The following is a 19,262-nucleotide window of genomic DNA, read 5'->3' on the forward strand; positions in this document are numbered from 1 at the left end:
AAACTATAAAATCAAAATACACAACATGCTTTCTAGTATTATAGTTAGCTCTTATCATGCTGATTTACGTCCAAGTGTTTTTTTGACCAGTTTTACTTTTAATTACCGTAAAATTTGTAATATAAGTCGCACCGGAATGTCCGTTTTTGGGAGGGAGAGGGAAATGTATTAATAAAAACATGAATACAAGTTATTCTAACACCATTTCAGCTTATTTTCATTTGACAAATTATAGCCTACCATCTGGCGCTGCGATCTTGCGCTAGTGACGTCATTTGGAGCCAGAGCTGCGCAGTAGAGATTGGCAGGTGGAGCTGCCAAACACACACCTAAATACTGTACTGAAAAAAACTGCAAGGATCCCGCACGTCGGCATATTTAACAGCAGAACAGCTTGTTGTTTTGGTCTGAGGTTAACATTCACAGATATGTAAACTTCAATGACTGTAGTGATTGTTTTAGTTACGTCTCCTCTTGTCGTTCCTCCTCTACTCTGCTAATCCGGAACAGATCGGCTGCAGGAGCCGCATTCGTCAACAGAGCTGTCAATCATCCTTTTGACAGCCTCAAATAACTAACTAAAAATAAACTTGTCAGAAAAATGAACACTTGGACGTAAATCAGCATGATAAGAACTAACTATAACGACAGAAACCATGTTTGAGAAATATTTATTTGACGTGTATTTTGATTTTATAGTTTGACTCACGTCCCATCTGTTAACATGGAGGAGGCGGGCTTTATGAGCTATACTGCAGCCAGTCAGCAGGGGGCGATAGAGAGGGTTTGGCTTCACTTTTAGGGAGCTGTCATGTCGTCCATCTTTTTATACAGTCTATGACATTGATCTATAGCTTTTATTTTTTAACTGCAGGATAGTAGAGTCAAGTTTGAGAACAGGCAAAGACCAAAAAGTGTCTGTTTGTCTGTGTGTGTCACTGTAGGTGGGAGATATGGTCTATATGGTGAAGGCCACAGCAGAATTGCCTCTTCCTTCACCTCTCACCGCCAGGCCCAGTGCCAATATAGTTTCCATACCGCTAAACTCTGGTAAGAACCGTTATTGGACTACAGAATACATTAATCATTAACATTTAAGCCCACATGTGGTCTTGTTCCAAAGCTCAAAAATCTCATGGGCATCACATAACAACAACACCGATGTTTTTTTTCCACCTTAGCCACGGCTGTGTGTGTGTCGGCGCTCAGCCTGCGCTGCAGGGTGGGGCAGGTGTGCGAGGAGACGCTGCGTGTGCCTCTGGTCAATATGGCCTGGGAGCAAGCTCTCTCCATCTGGGGTCAGCACAGCATGAGTGCGGACGAGCGCAGGAGGCGGATGCTGACGCACACTTTGCACAGCAGCACTGTGAGGGCGACCGCAGCTGCCCACAAGCTCGTCAAACAGGTAAACACACTCACTTTATATGCACTGAAAGCAGATCTTTGCAGGCTGAAAGGGCGGTTACTAACTTGCTGACTCTCTTTTTCTCCTGGTTCCCGCTAGGCCACGCAGATGAGAGGCAGCAAAGAACTGGAATACAGTGTGGAGGTTTCTTTGCCGCAATACTTCACTCTACCTGGTGCTGTTACAATACCAATAAACAACAGCAACATACCATGGGAGAATCCTGCAGGTGCCGTAGCAGCTTAATTCAATGCCATGTAGTGTTGTCGTTTGGGGAGCAATGGAAGCCCCTGTGAAGTTCCTGGGACTGAAATAGTTTAACTCTTTTTCATGTCATAACCTCCTGCCTCCTTGCACCTCCCCTCCATGCAACAGATTGCGGCTGTGTGGACATCCCGTTGCGGTTCCAGGCAGACTCTGTGGGGCAATTCACCTGCCACGTGGTCCTGAGCTCCTGGTGTGATACCAGGGTCTACGTGCTCGAGGCGGAGGTCACTTCACAGGTAGAAATCAGCTGATATCAGAGCTTAAATGAGTTAGATATTAAGTTAATACTGGATTTTTCTTGGTTATTTTCTACCTCATCAGGAAGGATCTGTCCACTTGGACTTCAGCACTCCTGCTCATCATTCAGTCACACAAGACATACCTCTGGTAAGCAAGCATCTGTGTGTGTGAGAGCTGCTTATTAAGGCCTCACCTAAAAGCATTTGTTAATTATTAATGATTTTACTTCCATAATGAGAAGCTTGGAAAAGAGTATTCACCCTGGATGTGATGGTGCGTTCAAGTGAAATTACCAAGCCGACAATGTCCCTCACAGCACAACGAGACCCTCAAGGACTGGAAGGTGCGAGCCGAGCTGAGCGGCGAAGGATTCTCCGGTCCGAAAGTTGTGAATGTGCCGGCAGGGACCAAAGTAAACTACCCCCTCACCTTCCACCCTTCGGCACAGAGCACAGTCATGGTAATGCCTTTTATTTCACTTGTCCTTTCTTTGAGTTTTCTTTGTCACATGTTGCTATTTACAGGCTTCCCACGGAACTTAAATGAAGTCCCAAGAGTATTCATCCGTTAAATATCTAATATATACCTATTTTTTTGTGGATTTCGGTGTTATGTCTTGCTTTCACGTACCTTACACGTATGCTGTCTCCCACATTCACAAACCACAAAAGGAGGAGAGAAGAAGAAGAAGCTTCCAAGATGGGGGATTGCAAGTTTAAGGACAATTGGCTCCAACATGGAAAGTTGCAATTTGATTTCGATGCAACTTACCTTAAAAACTCTGGACAATCGGGCATGAAAGATGTTCGGTTCCCGTTTGAAATCAGAAAAAGCACAGACACTACCATGGTTGTAGGAAAACAATAAGTCACAAGATTCTTCTGTGTATGCTGTACATCATCAGCTTCTGCTGGACGCAGCAGCCTCTGCTCCAGTGTCTGGTTTAGTTTGACTTTGAGGACAAGTCAAACAAGGACATCCCTGCGCTGATCAAGGAATTTCCCTGACTCAAATCATGAAAATATGGCAGAAAGATAAAACGGCTTACATAGCTGGATTTATCGTCCATTGGGATTTTCAATGAATTCATGGATAAGAACATCAACAACTAAAAATCAAGACTCCTCCACATCAGAATCCGGACTATCCTGTTACTGTCCTGGTATTGCTGTCAGTTCCTGTCACATACACAGCTGAGGAATTGACTAGATCCTTTTAAGGTACGCCAACAGAGCCTGTTATCAGAGCTGAATAATTACCGTAAAATATGGAATAGAAGTTGCACCAGAATGGGGGTAACCCTGGGGGGAAAAGGTTTTCTATAGCTTTTTATTAATAAAAACATGTTATTGTAACACTTTCACACACACAAATTGCAGCCTACCATCTGTTTTCACCATGTCAAGTAGCTAGCGGTAGCTGGCAGCCTACCGTAACGTTGATTGTTGTGAGGATGGCGGCTGCAATGGCGATCATGATGGTGCAAGTGTTAGCAACAGTCAAGTTAGTTTTACTTGCTTAAACCGGAGAGGGAAACGGCACTGCGTCATATTGAAAATAGGAGACGTTGTAGCGGCTCGGACCTGAAAACAGTTTAATGAGGAGATGTGACGTCCCCCCTTGACAACACCATCGTCTGGGTAAATCACAATAACACAATAACATACCTCTCTCTGCATTTTATACCAGTATATTGGTCGCACCAGTGTATAGGATGCAGCCCACTTTTTAGATGAAAAAAATGTATAAAAAGTGCGCCGAACACTGTGTCTCCATCAATGCAGAGACAGCACTTCATCATCTATGTGTCCTAGTACTACGTTACAACTGGGGAATACAGCCAGACTTAAAGAATATCCTCTGCAGTTGTATACTGAATTCTTTGGGGTTTGGATTGTTGGTAAAAGTCGTAGACATAACTTTGCTTCCAGAAACTTTTTGGGGAATTTTTCTCATTATTTAACTAAGTTATAGCCCTGTCCCTCTGTACTGTTATAATTTCTGCATTGGATTTGAAGGACTATCCTCTCTCAATAAAAATGTTTACACATGCTACACCTCACCTGTTTAATGTACATTTGTTCTGCTTAAAAAATAAAGTCTGAAATGTCATTTAAAAGTTTGCAGCGACCCTGTTACTGTCTTCCTTCAAGACATATTTTCTATTTAGTTGCCTTGCTTGTGAAACACTTAACATTGTGCTGGCCGGGAGTTAGAGTGGGCTTAGTATAATTCAACATCAGCAACACTTTGGAGGAAGCCCACTTTAAATATCCCCAGCTACCAGTGCTCCTCTCATGTTTATCATTAGCCTCCTTCATTCCATCCTCTCAGGAAACAGTCGAGTACGACCTCTTAGATCCATTACTTAGCAGCACAGCACAATACCCTTTGGTTTTATTTAAGAGTGACAAATTGAACATACAGAAAAATATATTGAAAAACCTTTGTATTATACATGTTTTTGTCTCCTATGAATCACCTGTCCCTCATATATGTTAGATTCCACAACAGCTATTCAGATTATACTTGGAGATAAGGGGGATGAAAAATGAGACAATTATCAATACATGAAAACATGTTGAATTAATGAATTATAGAGGAAAAACATACACCTACATGTAACTATTAAATCAGGGTATAAATACATAAATGTCATACATTTCTATACACTTATATTTGTCTTTTATTTTTACCTTAAAAGTGGAGTTTTTACTGCCTGTCCTATTTACAGCTGGACCACTGAAAATGATTCATGTTTTGTGTTAATGTCATATATTTATGATCTATTATATGTTTATCTGTATTATTGTGGTAATGGGGTGTGTATCTTTCATAAAGGGGTGGTTTACTATGTGTGTTGTGTGTTTTTATTTAAAAAAAATTCCGAAAGGGGGAAAAAAGGATGTTGCATTGGCCGGGAATCGAACCCGGGCCTCCCGCGTGGCAGGCGAGAATTCTACCACTGAACCACCAATGCATTTATACTCTTCAAAGGATGGGCGGGGCTTAAAGAGGAAGTGTGCAGGTGTAGTCGCTTTGCTATTCGGTCTTTAGTTGATTGAATGCCTGTTTATCATGATATAGCCAATAGGGTATTTTTGGTGATTTAACTCCTACAAATTCGTACAAATATCAGAATTATGTTATAATTCGTCCATTGTGTAAGCAATCATCTATGTTAGAATAATATCTGTTAATTGCACCCCTTTCCTTTTGACTAATATATTTCTTTTACCTGTCTTGGTCTCTCACATTATCCACGTTCATGCGCGGCTTTATTTCTGCATCTTAGAGTCAGACTTTGCATGAGTAACACTTGACTACAGCTGTATTTGACTGCCCGGACTTCATCCCTACTCTCACAGGGCAAGCTGTCCTTGTTTAAGGACTGCGACTGCATGGAGCACGTCTTCACCTTGAGGGGAGTTGGAGATCACCCCCTGCCTGTGGACCATGTGGTATTACATTGCCGTGCAGGTGAAACCGTACACGCGCAGCTGGATGTTCCCAACTACAGCCAGAAGAAGCAGACTCTCACGGTACACATGTGAAGAAAACGCCACAAATTGTTGACTATGAAGCACATTCATACATCCACTGTTCTACACAAAGCATTTACTATGTAGCTTGTAGCATGTTAGCATGCTAACAAGGACAATGTGCGCAATGTTGGCTGTCTTAGTTTAGCATATTAGCACAGTAACATTGGCTGAGGAGTAACATTGGCTGAGGATAAGGGTTTTGTGATCTTTGGGGACCATTAGTGTACAACATGTATATTTAAAGTAGTTGTTGACCTATTTCAGTCAGTGGTGTTGTCACAGTAGTGGAGCAGCCGTCAGGTAAAGTGATGGTGCCATTCATGCTGCTAGCATAGCCACGATTTGAATGATTCAAATCATTTGTCGCGATGCTAGCTACAGTGCAAGGTCTATCAGTGTAATGTTTATCTTTGGTATCAACATTGTGAGTGCCTCTTTGCATCTGTGTGCACATTGAGCCATTAGGAAAAGGTGCATTGGCGGGGAATCGAACCCTTGTCTCCTGTATGGCAGTCAGTTGTATGGTGATCATCATTTTTAACTTTCATTCTTAAATTGTGTAATTTGAAAGACTAAACCCTGTAGTGTATCTGGTATGCATTTTGAGCCATTTGCAAGTGAGTGAGTGTGTGTGTGTGTTCTTCAGAGCATTTTTTCCTATTCGCTTATTCATGCTTCTTCTTCTGTCATTTGTGTCCGTGCCCACGCACACGCACCCAGGTGGTGACAGACCTATCTGTTATAAGTGGCACCCCCTCCCTGGAGATTAAGCCGGGTCACAATGCTCCGTACACCCTGGCTGTGTTCCCATGGAAACGAGGAAAACAGACAGGTGATTTTCTTTTTTTTTCCCCCATGCTGCATGATTGGGATTGTGAGCTGTTGGAAAGCAGTTGCACTCGAATGACAGCTTAATTTGTTTACTACATTCTCTTAAATTTGTTTGTGTTGCATGCATCTACAGTATATTTGCATGTACATTTAAAGCCGAATAAAAACTAAACTGAACACTTAATACAGTACTCTTCTTGCAGGCTGCGTGTCATTTGTAGAAAATGATGGCATGCAAGAGGGAGACAAGCTCAAAGGTAAGCTTATAGTGTGCCATGTATTGTTTATGAACCATTTACTGAACTCATAAATGTGTCTCGCTGTCATCCAGGAAACACACTCGGACGCTACAAGGTGCATTTCTCTCTAGAGATCATTTGTGAGCCAGCAGCGCCAATCAAGGTCATAGATGTGAATTGTGCTGCTCAGGTACGTTCTGCAAACATACATGCCAAGTGTTTCCTAATACTACAGATGTAAACAATCGCATCCATAGTTCATCTGATTAGCACAAAAGAGAGCAGATGGCGGACTGATTTAACGCCTGTTGCTCGTGTCGAGAAAGCAATGGAGCACAAAACAAAACAAGCAGGAGTGTATTCAGTGTTCAAGGTTCTATGTGAGACAAATGAACAACATGATGAACTGTTGGAGATTTTTATTCAAACTTTGTTTCAACTTCTATAAATGAACAAAAAAACCCATAAAGGACTACTTAATTGGTATTAAAATAAGAAAACAAGACTTACAATAGATCCCGCAGTGCTGCTTTTGTTTCATTTTGTCTGCACAAAACCTCAGTATGGTGTTTCAATAAATCAGGACAAACACAACTTTAATGATAAGCACCTGAAAAGGGTTGCAAATGCCTAATTACACCCCCCTTTAGGACTCTCATTACAAAGGTACAGCAGCACAAAAGCTGGCAGCGTGAGTCGGCAAAAGCACAAACACCAAAGTCACAGAAAACACTTATTTTCTGGTCGGGAAGCAAAATGTTCAAATGATCAAAATCACAACTTTTAATGTGATCAACAACATGGTGGATGTAGACTACTCGCACAAGTATCTGTGTCCATACCTAAAAACTGTCAAGTGATTAGAAAATAGCAGAGGTGTAAAGAGTACTGAAATATTCTACTCAAGTAGAAGTAAAAGTACTTCTGTGTGAAAGCTTGACAGGCGTAGCAACAGTAACCAAGGGGGGCGGGACTTAGTGAAGAGTCAGTTGTAAAAAGTAGCTCACTTAAAAAATACTTAAAGTAAAGGTTACTTAGTTACTATCCCGCCCTGCTGATTTTTATAATAAACACATGTTGCCATGGTTACCTTACACATGCATCCTATGCAAAGGAAACAAAATAAAACTTTGTTATTTTTCAAACCTGGGCCCTATGTTTATATGTTTTGGTGTCAAAATTAAACTATGTTTAACCCGAAACAGCAGCTCACTTCACAGCCACCAGACTCCATTGACAAAAACAGCGATTTTACTTCGCAGAACACGGGAGCTGCTGATGGTCTATCGCTGCCTCTATTTGTTTGAGTTGTTTAGTGGTGTTTTAAAGGGTTCGTTCGGTTCTGAACTAACGTGTGTTATGACGTGTTACAAGGCAGCGGTAGACCAGCAAGTCCCGTGTCCTGTGAGGTAAAATGACTGTTTTTGTGAATGGAGTCTGGTGGCTTTGAAGAGAGCAAACTTACGGCTGTTTCTGGTTAAACAACCTTCAGTCTGTGTCAAAGGTGGTGTTTCCTCCGAACTCTCTTCTGTCTCATTGATGGTTCACTCACGTTATGCACGATGTTTTGAAGCGATACATGACACTTTGATCTGATTGGCCTGTTTTTGATGCGATGCGTTTGATTGGTGTCTGGTCTGAGTCAGTTTTTCTTTCTAGCTTGCAGTATCCGACTATAAATACTTTACTCAGTGACGGATGGATGCAAATTACTTTACTTCATTTAAAACATACTTTAGTAAAAGTAAAATTAGTGACAGTACAGATACTAAGCTCATACAGCTTAAAGAGTAATGCTCAGCAGCTGGCTACTTGATCCTCATTGAAGGAAAGGAAAGAGTACAATCAGCTCAGGATAATTATTATAACATAAGAAGTGCTTCTCCTGCTGGCTACTGTTACAGGAAAACCTCCTCTCCCATCGACACTCAGATCAAACGACTACCACAACATCACAGGGAGAAGCAATAACAGGTGTCATGTTTGAAATATTCCCAGAGCTCAGTTGCCATAGAGATCCCTGTCAGTAACCCGCTAGGAGAGCTGCTGATTCTCGACGTGTACCTGGAAGGAGACGACCTGAGCGGAGCCAACCGGGCTTCAGTCCCCCCACGGGAGACTCTCACCTACAAAGCTACGTTCTCTCCTGGCAGAGTGGGGAAGAGAAGAGGCAGGTAAGGCTCACCGCACTGTAGGTGACCCCTCCTGCTTTAAAGGAGGATGTTAAGAGAGAAAGAAAGTGGAAGTGAAGTGGAACACTGATCTAAAAAGACATATTTTTACCCAGCATCATCCTTACAGTGTGGAGTAGACCTCTCTGTGAGGTTGTAAATGGAATTTTTATATTCACTGGGCGGCCATTTTTCTCTCATGTTAGGCTCAAATGCTTTTATACTGTTTGTCTGTATTACAGGACACAATGGGAGACAATGAACAGTGAAAATCTAAGGAGATAGTGCGACAAGTTAAACATATCCACTTCCTGTTTAACGATCCTGTCTGATGATGTCACACGTCACACTAGGAAAGCTAGCTAGCTGACATCACTAGCTGTGTCCCCATTCAGTTCATCGCATTTAAATGCGTCCTCCCTACTTCAAACGAGATGGCGGACTCTCAAGCGGCAGAGGAATGCACTGTTAAATTAAGTTTTTGGTTTCAACTCACTCAAACAGCAAGCGATTTGTGCTGTCAGAATTGGCCAAAAATAACGTTCGATTATAAAAAACATTTTTTTGGCGCAAAACGTCCACAAGAGGGCGTACCAAAACAACGAGAGACACACCTACGTGCAAAGATATATTTATTCAAACATAAACATGCCTTTTTAAAAGATCAACATGGCTTCCTATACCGCCATCATTACTGCACGCCACATGGTTGACTCAGTAGCTTGTTTCAGTGAGACTAAATTAATTATCATTATCAACTTAAAACGTGACGTGTGCATTCAAAGATACTCCGTAACCAAGAGAGTGCGCGCGAGGACATATGAGAGCTTGTGAGGCAGCTGCGTTTACATTTTTGGACCTTTAAAATAAAAGGTTAAGTTATGTGACGTTAGATATGTAGTTAGGCAGCTAACTACCCTGCCCAGCGGCGTTTTGTAATGCAAGTTTAAGGGCGGGAACTGCTGGTGACGCAAACAGGAAATCATCTGTAGACCAGACCGTCTCAATTGAGTTCGGCTTTAAGTCCAACACAGACTATGAAGGATTCGACAGGAAGCAGCCCCTGAATTGAGACACAGCTACTGTTAGCTTTTGCGGTGTTAGCATGGTAGCCTGCTTACTCGTTAGGCTACGCTAAAGAGTTAGCTCTCCAAAAAGCTAGCTAAAGGAGGCGTATATTCTTTTACACATTCGCTCTTCTATCATTTTACACGATCAAACAGTAATGTAAGCTACGAAGTGATAGAATGCTAATGTTAGCTGTTGCTAATGGCTCATCAAACCTGTTATCGTACCTTAAAATAGGGCTGTATCCCTCTGGATTTTCAGGAGCAATTGTCTTTCATTTTCTCATCTATCAGGAACCACTAAATGAGGATTTAAAAACCTTTAACACAGTAGAGCAAAATTATATCCCACCTTGACGTCAAAGAAAAATGGCTACCCTGTGATTATGTTTGGTACACCCAGTGATTAATATGTCTTTTTAAAAAGAGTGCAAATAAAGTACTGGCATCGGTTTTTGTGTTTCAGTTTGTCGTTTCAGTCAGAGCTGGTGGGGGAGTTCTGGTATCAACTGGAGCTTTATGCTCTCCCTCCTCCAGTCATCACGCTACCACAGGCCTGCTGTCAGCTGGGCAAGTACGTGCACACACACACACACACACACCAACACGCGCTATCTCACTGCAGGGTTATTGGCTAGGATTGAATGCACACATACTGTATAAACAAACTCATACAGCACTGTGGATTTGTTCCTATCCTCTGGATTGTCCTACACCTCGGCTGTGCTGGCGTTTTCTTCCTCATATGACAGCTCTGAAACATCACACAAATGTCACCTGCTTATGCTGGAGAAAGTGTATGGGCTGTGTATGATTACATCCTGTACTAAGTATTACTGCAAAACATATATTTCAGGAGACTGCTGAGCAAGCAGTGCAGAGAACCACAAGTCCACTCTGAGTTTAAATAAGGACATCTAATGAACAGAGAGATGGTTTACCACAGTAATGAATGGCAATTAAAGCTGCATATCAATTGCGCCCACTGCTAATTAGCTCAGTAAATTATAAATGCAACATTTGGGCATCCATTCCTTTACCTTCTTAGTTTGTGCCTTTCCTCTGCCTTCGCAGCAGGACGAGCCTTACTTTTACTACATCACTTATTTCTAATTATATTCCTGTTCCTTAAAGAGGGGGTATCATGCTGTTTCACATTTTAAGATATATATATAATGTTACAATGTTGGATGTCCAGACTAAACGTGGGTGAAGTTTCAAATCTGTAGGTAAAAGTATGTTGGAGTAATCCCCAGGCTTCTCAGAACAGTGTGAACGCCAGGTTTCACACAGTGACGTCACAAAGTGCAGCCTCAACAGGCTCCGGAGAGCTGGCCAATCAGAAGACAGTGGGCTTGAAGGGGCGGGGTTTCTCACAGGGACAGAGCTGAGCTGTATGAGGGCCTGCACAGAGCACCAGTGTGAGAAAAATTAGGGTTTTTTGTTAACTGAATTATGCTAAGCTACTCCACAGGTATCATATACCCCTTTCCCACCGAAATTAGCGCGTTGACACATGTTTTTCAGACCTGGGAAGACCCGCTTAATGATGCCGATTGTCTCTTTTCCCATTGCCAGTGGAGTATACTCCTGTCGGTGTCTTTTCTGCTGCGTACGATTGGTAGGATTTGTCGGGCAGAATTTGTAGCTGAGTCTCAGAAGTTACCGACAGAGCATCGCGCTGGAAAGAGGGTGGAGATTTGCGTGTCGACACAGGTTTTGTGTTCCCGACTGCAGGCGATAATTACCCAGGTCTACTGCAGAGTCATTTGACCATTTCCCAGCTTGAAATTAGCATAATACACCCCCTTTAAGAGGCTAAAATGAGCACCAAAATGTCACTATATTACCTCATTTAAAAGCCTTTGTGTGTACATGTTTGTGTGTGTCTGTCAGGTGGACCAGACAGACCGTTCCCGTGGTTAACCCGACAGCTGAGACTCTGAAGATAATCGTAGCCAACAGTAACCCCAGAAACTACACACTGGAAACGGATTCAGTAAGACCTGTTAGTACTCACATCGCTTGTTTCAGATCCACTTCCCTTTTAATTCCTTCAAAATAAAGCTTCACATCTGGAGTCGCCTTGTTCCTGCCTTTGGGGAAATTGATTAACACCTGCTTCTGATGTTCTTTGTAGTTGAGAGGATATTTGATTGTATTTGCTATCTTACACTAACCATGCTGTATATTAAGATCACTCGTCAGGATGAAACAAATCCTTAAATAAACAGGAGTCTCTGTTGTCAGTTGCGAGTAACAGACTTGCTTTGTGTTGCCAGGCAGTGTGATTTCAAGGATTTATCTCCTGAAGCACGAGCGTGTTCATCCTCCCTTCCTGTCCCAATGAAAGCTATTCCTTGTGTGTGTGTGTGTTCCAGCTTATTGTGGAGCCGCACTCCTCCACACAGCTTGGTATCCGCTTCAGTCCTTCATCCATCGGAGAGGGGAACCACGCTGCAAAGATCACTTTCAAATGCCCTCAGGTGTGCACACACACACACTGAAAATGGATGCGTAAATTACTGGCCCCTGCCTTTACAGAAACACACAAAGATGCTGGAATTTCTTCTTCCTCTTAAATAAGTTTAAGCAGGTGTTCTCATTTAATTTGCCGCCTCATCTCACCCAATCAAACATGTGACACTCAGAGCGATCGCATCAAATCGTAAAGCTTTTCATCGGCCCAGATTGTGCGTTTTATATAAGGTACACAAAGTATTAATAGTCTTCCTTTAGTTGCAGGACTGGTGCGTGCTTCTGAGAGGGCGTGGCCTCAAACCAACGAGCCAGGAGCCTCTGAGCATCTCAGCCCCGATTGGCTCCAACACCTCCGTCTCTGTCCCCTTCACAAACCCCACCGAGCTCCCGGCCGTGCTCAGCATCACACTCACAGGTCACAGGCACTTCTTGTATTTCTCTATCACACACTTGTGTAACAGCACACAGAATACTGTCTGTTCTTGATATTTCACGTCTCAGATGAGGATCCAAGTGGGGACCCAAACTGCCATCCAGCTCCCCCTGATAGGACGGTCTTCTTTATTCCTCTGAGCCACACTGAAGGTGTGTTAACTGAACTCCTTTAGCTTCTGGATAAATTCACCTTAGCCTTATGCATCTGTCCTCATCTTGCCTGCAGGTGTGCACATCAGCGAAGGGGCCACTTTTGATGTGCCCGTGGTGTTTGCACCTAACTCCATGGAGCTGCAACGAGCCTGGCTTTGCATCGCGATGAAGCCCCTGGGAAACAACATCAGCTCCTTCAGTGCACACAGAGCGAGGTGTGTGCGTCTCTTACTGTCTGCTTTAGAGGCTAAATCAAGTCAAAGCCTTGGACAATGGTGTGGTTACAGGTCGTCTATAAGAGTCCTCACACTGCACACATTTACACTCATTTCACACTCTTGGATCAACTGAAGCAAACCCATGCTGCAGCTGTGTGGTGCATTCATGTCTTGTACAGTGGCTTTACTTTAGTGTCAGCGTGTCTTATGGTGCAAAGCCCTTCATGTAAACAGCCAGACTGACTGGTGAAACTGTTCTTACACACACAAGTACAAAATCACAGAACACATGTCTAATATTTTTTAGGTCAGAGAAGGAGCTGTCCACCATCTGTTGGATTTACCCTCTCCGTGGGATCCCCATGGAAGCACCTGTTGAGAACTCAGAGCTTGGCGTGCTCCGCTGTGCAGCGGGCTGCCAGCTGGAGAGGAAGGTGGATGTACCGCTCGCTGGGTGTGCGCCGGGAAATCAAGACCAGGAAGGACAGAAAGGTGGGGGCCGGTTTGTCATTTTTTTTACTCGTTTTTTAGAATCCAAGATGTTAAAAAAAACACTATTTTTTAAACTTTATACGTTATAACAACTGGCAGAGGTGGAAGTAACAACTGTAATTGAGTAGCTTTTTGTGCACTTTTTTTAGTATTTTTTAAGTATGTTTTAAATGAAGTAAAGTAATTCATGATATTAGTACATCCATTCGTTACTGAGTAAAATATTTATCTACGCACATTGTGAGTTAGAAAGTAAAACTACTGTTGGACCAGACGCCAATCAAAGGCATCGCATCAAAAACAGGCCAATCAGATCAAAGTGTCATGCATCGCGACAAAACAGCGGTGACAGTGTGAAGTGAAGAAGGAGAGCTGGGCTGCAACTACCGGGGCCTAACATTAGTGAACCATGAACGGGACAGAAGAGAGTTCAGAGCAAGCACCACCTTTGACAGACTGAAGGAAGTTTGTTGTTTAACCAGAAGCAGCCGTTAGCTCGCTCTCTTCAAAGCCACCAGACTCCATTAACAAAAAGTCATTTTATCTCGCGGAGCACGGGACTTCCTGGTCTACCGCTGCAACACGTTACTTCAGAACCAAACTAACCCTTTAAAACACCCAGTGTTGCCAGATTGGGCTTCTCTTGATTACCTCGGGCTGGGGAAAATAGCGTTGGGCTGGTAGATGAATTTAGGGCTGCTTCTGTCAACATTTGGCGGGGGTTTTAACGCCAAACAAGCCGTCATTTTATGGTCAAAAACAAAAATCTCGTGGTTTCCACTCCCTCATTGTCTACCCATTTGATTGACATGAGTTGTATTAAATTCTACGAATAAACAAGGACCTGATTACTTTGATGTTATAACTGACAATGACAAATTTTCTTTATACATTTCTTAAATTAGAAATGTCAATTTAAATCACATTTTATCATTGATCAATGCCTAAATAATGCCTTATTTTATTTTTTTGGTGGCATATTTATTTATTTACATTTTTCATTTATTCATGTTTAATTTTGGCAGTTTCATTCCTACAGTTTTTAAATAGGTTGGATTTTGGTGTCACATCTCATGGCAGTATTTGATCACTTAATTGTGGTTTCACCACAACGCCAATTTGTGTATTTGGCTGTGTAACAACACTCTTTTTGGGTTGCAATAACATATTTCTCTAACATGTTATCTTTGGTTATTTGATGATCTGTGTTCTATTGCGTATGTGATGGTTTTACGCAGGTTTCTGGCAAGGTTATGATTTTGGCTGGTTTTGAGTTGTAATTAAGCTGGAAACTGTCAATCTGATCTGGCAACACTGATGACACCACACAGACACAAACAAAGTAACATGATGGAGGCAGCGGTAGACCATCAGCAGCTCCCTGTGTTCTGCGAGGTAAAATCGTTGTTTTTGTCAATGGAGTCTGGTGGCTGTGAAGAGAGCTGCTGTTAGTGGTTAAACAAAGGATCTTACTCTCTCGTCATTTTGACACCAAAACATGTAAACATGGGGCCCAGGTTTGGAAATAACATAGGATGCATGTCTAAGGTAACCATGGCAACATGTGTTTATTATAAAGATCAGCGGGTTGGGAAAGTACTTTTTAAGCGAGCTACTTTTTACTGTTACTTGAGATGAGTATTTCCGTACTCCTTACACCTCTGATAACGGGTCACAGGCACTGAGGAGTTCAACACTCACCTAGTTGGTACACTGATGATGAGATGTGACAGGATGCGTCTTATTTGGCTCAGCAGGTGATTGATTGACGATCACACCGTATGCTCGCTTCACGGAAATTAATCTTAGCGACACAATATGAGTTCGCTCATCAGCATCACCTTTCTCCTCTGTTGTGTTATATGTGGTTTGTTTCTAGCTTTCATAAGCGTACTATCCTATTCCTCAGGAAGCCCAAATTAAAATAACAAAGTGTACAAATTCTGACAGTCTCCCAGGTGTCAATCGAAGACTTCCTGTGCGAGGTTCATCCAAGCAGCAAAGCAGAGCACTCCGAGGCGAGGAGCTGCCTCTCTGCCTCCATCGAGGCAGCGAGGAGGGACCCTGAGACCGGCATCGTAACACTCACTCTTAATGTAGTCTACGCTCCCCTCAGGCCATGCAGGTACGAGCGCTTGCACACACACACACCTGTTCAGATGTGACACACACAGACGAGTATGCAGGAAACACAGCAGAGATTTAGAAGCTTTTCGGGTTAAACCCTGTTGTTCTCCTTGCAAAATCCACCCCACTGCTTTTTTGCATGTGTTACCAGAACACCTCGCACCTTACACACAACTTCACAATAAACCCAAAACACATTAAAAGCCCAGCTAAACAAACAGACACACTCATTACCAGAGAAACACACACACACGCACAACGTGAGAGCAGGCTTCAAAAGTTGGAAAAAAAAGCACAGAAAACTGCACACGCTCAGAGAAACAAACACCTTCTCTGTGCAGGAATGAAACAAAAGGATGCTAATAATAAGACACATAACAGGAAGGAAGGCAAACAAACAATCTGTTTGTTCGTCTCGCTCTCGCTCTACAGATAACACACTTGAATCGAGCGGTGTGTGTGGAAACGCTGCATTCATTTATCTCCTCTTTCTTCCTCTACAGTACTCTCTCTCTCTCTTTCTTCTCCTCTCTCAGGTGGGTGTGGCCTCTGCATTCATTTATTACTAACTGTCTACTTGTGCTGAGTCTTAATGTTTGTAGTAAAAGGATGCTGAGCTCTCTCTCGGAGGTAGGCCAGCTCATTCGCTGCTCTGCTGCTTAAACAGTACTTGCGATGATACCATAGATACTAACTTTGGTGTGACCCTAATCACGTTTTTAGCTGAGGGATTTTATTAAACACACGTTTTTTTAGAAACATAAGTAAATGAGAAAAAGGATTTAGAGATTATTTCGAATTAAGCTTCTTAGTTTGAGTTGTCGCACATTGAAAAAGGTTGTTGAGAGGATTCTTCTCCTCACATCATTTCCATAAAAAGAATAAGAACAACGTTTTTCTTCTTGTAGTTTGGGATAAAAAGTGGTGCAGTGCTCCTTTTCATGCCTGGTTAAAACTACGATTATCCTTCACATGCTTAACATACAGACATGAGTTAAAGGGGATTACATGAGCTTCAACTTGTTCTTGGGAACTGGTTCAGAAGTTTCTTGTTTTAATGACAGCAGAACAGCTGTGGAGTGTGGAGTACACACGTACGCAAGACGCAGTGTGCACATGACCAGTAGGGGCAGTGTAGAGGCAGAGGGGATGTGACAGGGTCAACACAGCAGCAGGGACAACAATGGCAGAAAGTTCTGAAGAAGAGCTGATAGACTAAGTCCGCAATTATCCACATCTGTACGATGTGTCACTGAACAGCGACAAACATGCCTGTCAAAACAGCTGCGACAGATAAGTTAATTTTAGAAGTCGACGTGGAAACAGAACTAAATGGAAACAAGTCAGAGACTGTTACATCCGTGCACGGAGGAAACTGCTGGAGAAACGGAGCGGGGTCGGTTCCAACTGTATTAAAAGATGGACGACACGACAGCTCCCTAATAGTGAAGCCAAAACATTTCGGGCGCCCCCTGCTGACTGGCTGCAGTATAGCTCATAAAGCCCGCCTCCTCCATGTTAACAGATGGGACATGAGTCAAACTATAAAATCAAAATACACGCCCGATAAATGTTTCACAAACATGGTTTCTGTCATTATAGTTAGTTCTTATCATGCTGATTTACGTCCAAGTGTTTTTTCTGACAAGTTTATTTTTAATTAGTTATTTGATGCTGTCAAAAGGATGATTGACAGCTCTGTTGACCAGCATGGCTCCTGCAGCCAGTCAGTTCTGGATTAGCAGAGTAGAGGAGGTAAGTTGTTTTGGTTAGCGGAAGTGGCTGCGGTGGCTCCACCCGCCGATCTCTACTGCACAGCTCTGGCTCCAAATGACGTCACCATCGCATGATAGCAGCGCCCGTCACGGGGGCAATTTTGGCTTAAATTTCGTACAATGAGAGCAGATGGAGACGCGTCGTCCATCTATATATAGTCATTGCTTTATTGAAACTTTGCTGCCTTTCTCGGCACATCATCAACACATGTAAATAAGTGTAATAGTGCGAAACCAAGGTGAGAGTCTGCATTAAATCAACCATGTGCATGTGCAACAATACAAACAAAACAGTGAAGCGTTCTGAACTCTTTAGCACTTTAAACTCACCAAGGCTCCTTTAACTGACTCTCTGATCTCATTGCTAAAAGTTACCTCTTCCTCACCGTCCTCCTTACTGTACATTGCATGTGACATCCTGCTGAGCGAAGAGTGCATCCATTCATCAGCACTTGCCTCATCTGCGGAGTCCATTAATGAAGCGTGCCCTGGTAGAATCAATACCTCGGAGAGCTAATGACTTCTCCGTGAGGAAATGACGGGGGGGTGTGGTGCTGCTAATAGGCTCTTCCATTATCTACATGTTATTTCTCTCGCCGTGGGCAACGAGACGTGGAGGCCGAGGATCATGAGCTGAGACTGGGAATATTAAAGAGAAGTTTAGGGAATCTTGTTTCTTCTTAGATGGATGGGAATGATCAAATGATGCTTTTTAGGATAATGTTTATTCAAAAAACTTAATGTGTGTGCAGGTATGCTACGGTCCTCGCTGTGCAGTGTATGTCTGGCAGGATGTGGGAGTTTCCCATCACTCTCGTCGCCACGGAGCCTCACGTTGATGATGTCATCCTCATTGAGGCCACTGAGCTGGGAAAGACTTCAGCCGTGGGCTTCCGTCTGACCAGCACCACAAGGTGTGTGTGCACGCGTGTGTTTTTGTTTGTGTGCGGCACTACTCTTGAGCCAACATCCAGGAAGTTATAGCACTTCTATGGTACTTCCTGCGTCAACAAGAAGCTCTACTCCTGGCACAGGGAGCTCTCTTGCCGTGTTGTGACTTTACAGTGTTGTTTCCCAGGAGCTCGGAGCCGTTCACAGCGGCGTTCCTGCCCGGCAGCAGCAGCAGTGAGTTCACAGTGACTCCAGCCTCTGGGGTGTTACCTCCTGTTGGTTCCGCTGGAGCTCTCATCACTGTGTCCTTCACACCTGACATGTACAGCACGCACAGAGCCAGACTGACCATCCAGGTATTTAGATAATGTTTTCTCTTTTAATCTTAATGACGTTTGTGTCTGTAAACGCTGCTCATTACATTTATAGTGTTAACCCTCTTGTTACAGTCAGCAGACATGCTTTGGGCATACCAGGTGAAAGGGAAAACCCCTCATGAGTCCCCGCCTCTCTCTACCACATCCACCAATGGCAGCTCTTCTGTGCCGCGTCCAGCCAATGAGCAGCAGCGGAACTTTGTGGCTTTGAACCTTCGGCTTCCCGTCCTGGCTAACTCCTCCCCCCTTAAAGTTTGCAAATAAAGGACGTCCTCACACTCAGCTAAGTATCGTCATTCATGTCTGATTTCAGCATTTCTGCACACACTCACTCACTGATGGCAATGAGGGATCAGTGTCTTGCTCAAGGGACATGCACGAGGAGGTCGGGATATGAACCCCCAAACCATCAGCGGACAAGCTTCATCATTATAAATGCATCTCTTCTGCTGTAATTAAACTTGAAGTAATGCCTTACTTACACTATAGTCTGCAAAAATCCCTCCCTAGCTCATCCCTTCATCTCCTTCTCATTTTTATTATAAGCA

The 19,262-nt window shown here is 43.2% G+C and overlaps 1 protein-coding gene and 1 non-coding gene across 2 annotated transcripts in view; one reads left to right on the forward strand and one right to left on the reverse strand.

Moving 5' to 3' along the window:
* LOC138603735 (cilia and flagella-associated protein 47-like) overlaps nt 1-18,978 on the forward strand; it is a 51,419-nt gene extending 32,441 nt beyond the window's left edge. The window contains exons 46-67 of the mRNA XM_069675632.1: nt 945-1,050; nt 1,182-1,405; nt 1,505-1,634; nt 1,781-1,908; nt 1,994-2,059; nt 2,229-2,372; nt 5,281-5,454; nt 6,178-6,289; nt 6,492-6,534; nt 6,609-6,717; nt 8,526-8,701; nt 10,232-10,339; nt 11,662-11,773; nt 12,147-12,251; nt 12,505-12,661; nt 12,748-12,831; nt 12,908-13,049; nt 13,360-13,544; nt 15,495-15,669; nt 18,199-18,366; nt 18,525-18,693; nt 18,787-18,978. Coding sequence (XP_069531733.1) covers nt 945-1,050; nt 1,182-1,405; nt 1,505-1,634; nt 1,781-1,908; nt 1,994-2,059; nt 2,229-2,372; nt 5,281-5,454; nt 6,178-6,289; nt 6,492-6,534; nt 6,609-6,717; nt 8,526-8,701; nt 10,232-10,339; nt 11,662-11,773; nt 12,147-12,251; nt 12,505-12,661; nt 12,748-12,831; nt 12,908-13,049; nt 13,360-13,544; nt 15,495-15,669; nt 18,199-18,366; nt 18,525-18,693; nt 18,787-18,978 — 3,009 coding nt within the window. The remainder of the gene's footprint in view (nt 1-944; nt 1,051-1,181; nt 1,406-1,504; nt 1,635-1,780; nt 1,909-1,993; nt 2,060-2,228; nt 2,373-5,280; nt 5,455-6,177; nt 6,290-6,491; nt 6,535-6,608; nt 6,718-8,525; nt 8,702-10,231; nt 10,340-11,661; nt 11,774-12,146; nt 12,252-12,504; nt 12,662-12,747; nt 12,832-12,907; nt 13,050-13,359; nt 13,545-15,494; nt 15,670-18,198; nt 18,367-18,524; nt 18,694-18,786) is intronic.
* Nucleotides 4,822-4,892, reverse strand: trnag-gcc (transfer RNA glycine (anticodon GCC)). Its single transcript has one exon. It is a non-coding gene; the product is annotated as a tRNA-Gly (tRNA).
* Nucleotides 18,979-19,262: the final 284 nt, after the last annotated feature.

This window comes from Semicossyphus pulcher, unplaced genomic scaffold (genome assembly GCF_022749685.1).
Source record: "Semicossyphus pulcher isolate SPU_LCO1_2020_fin unplaced genomic scaffold, fSemPul1.0.p SCAF_24, whole genome shotgun sequence".
NCBI classification, from domain to species: Eukaryota; Metazoa; Chordata; class Actinopteri; order Labriformes; family Labridae; genus Semicossyphus; species Semicossyphus pulcher.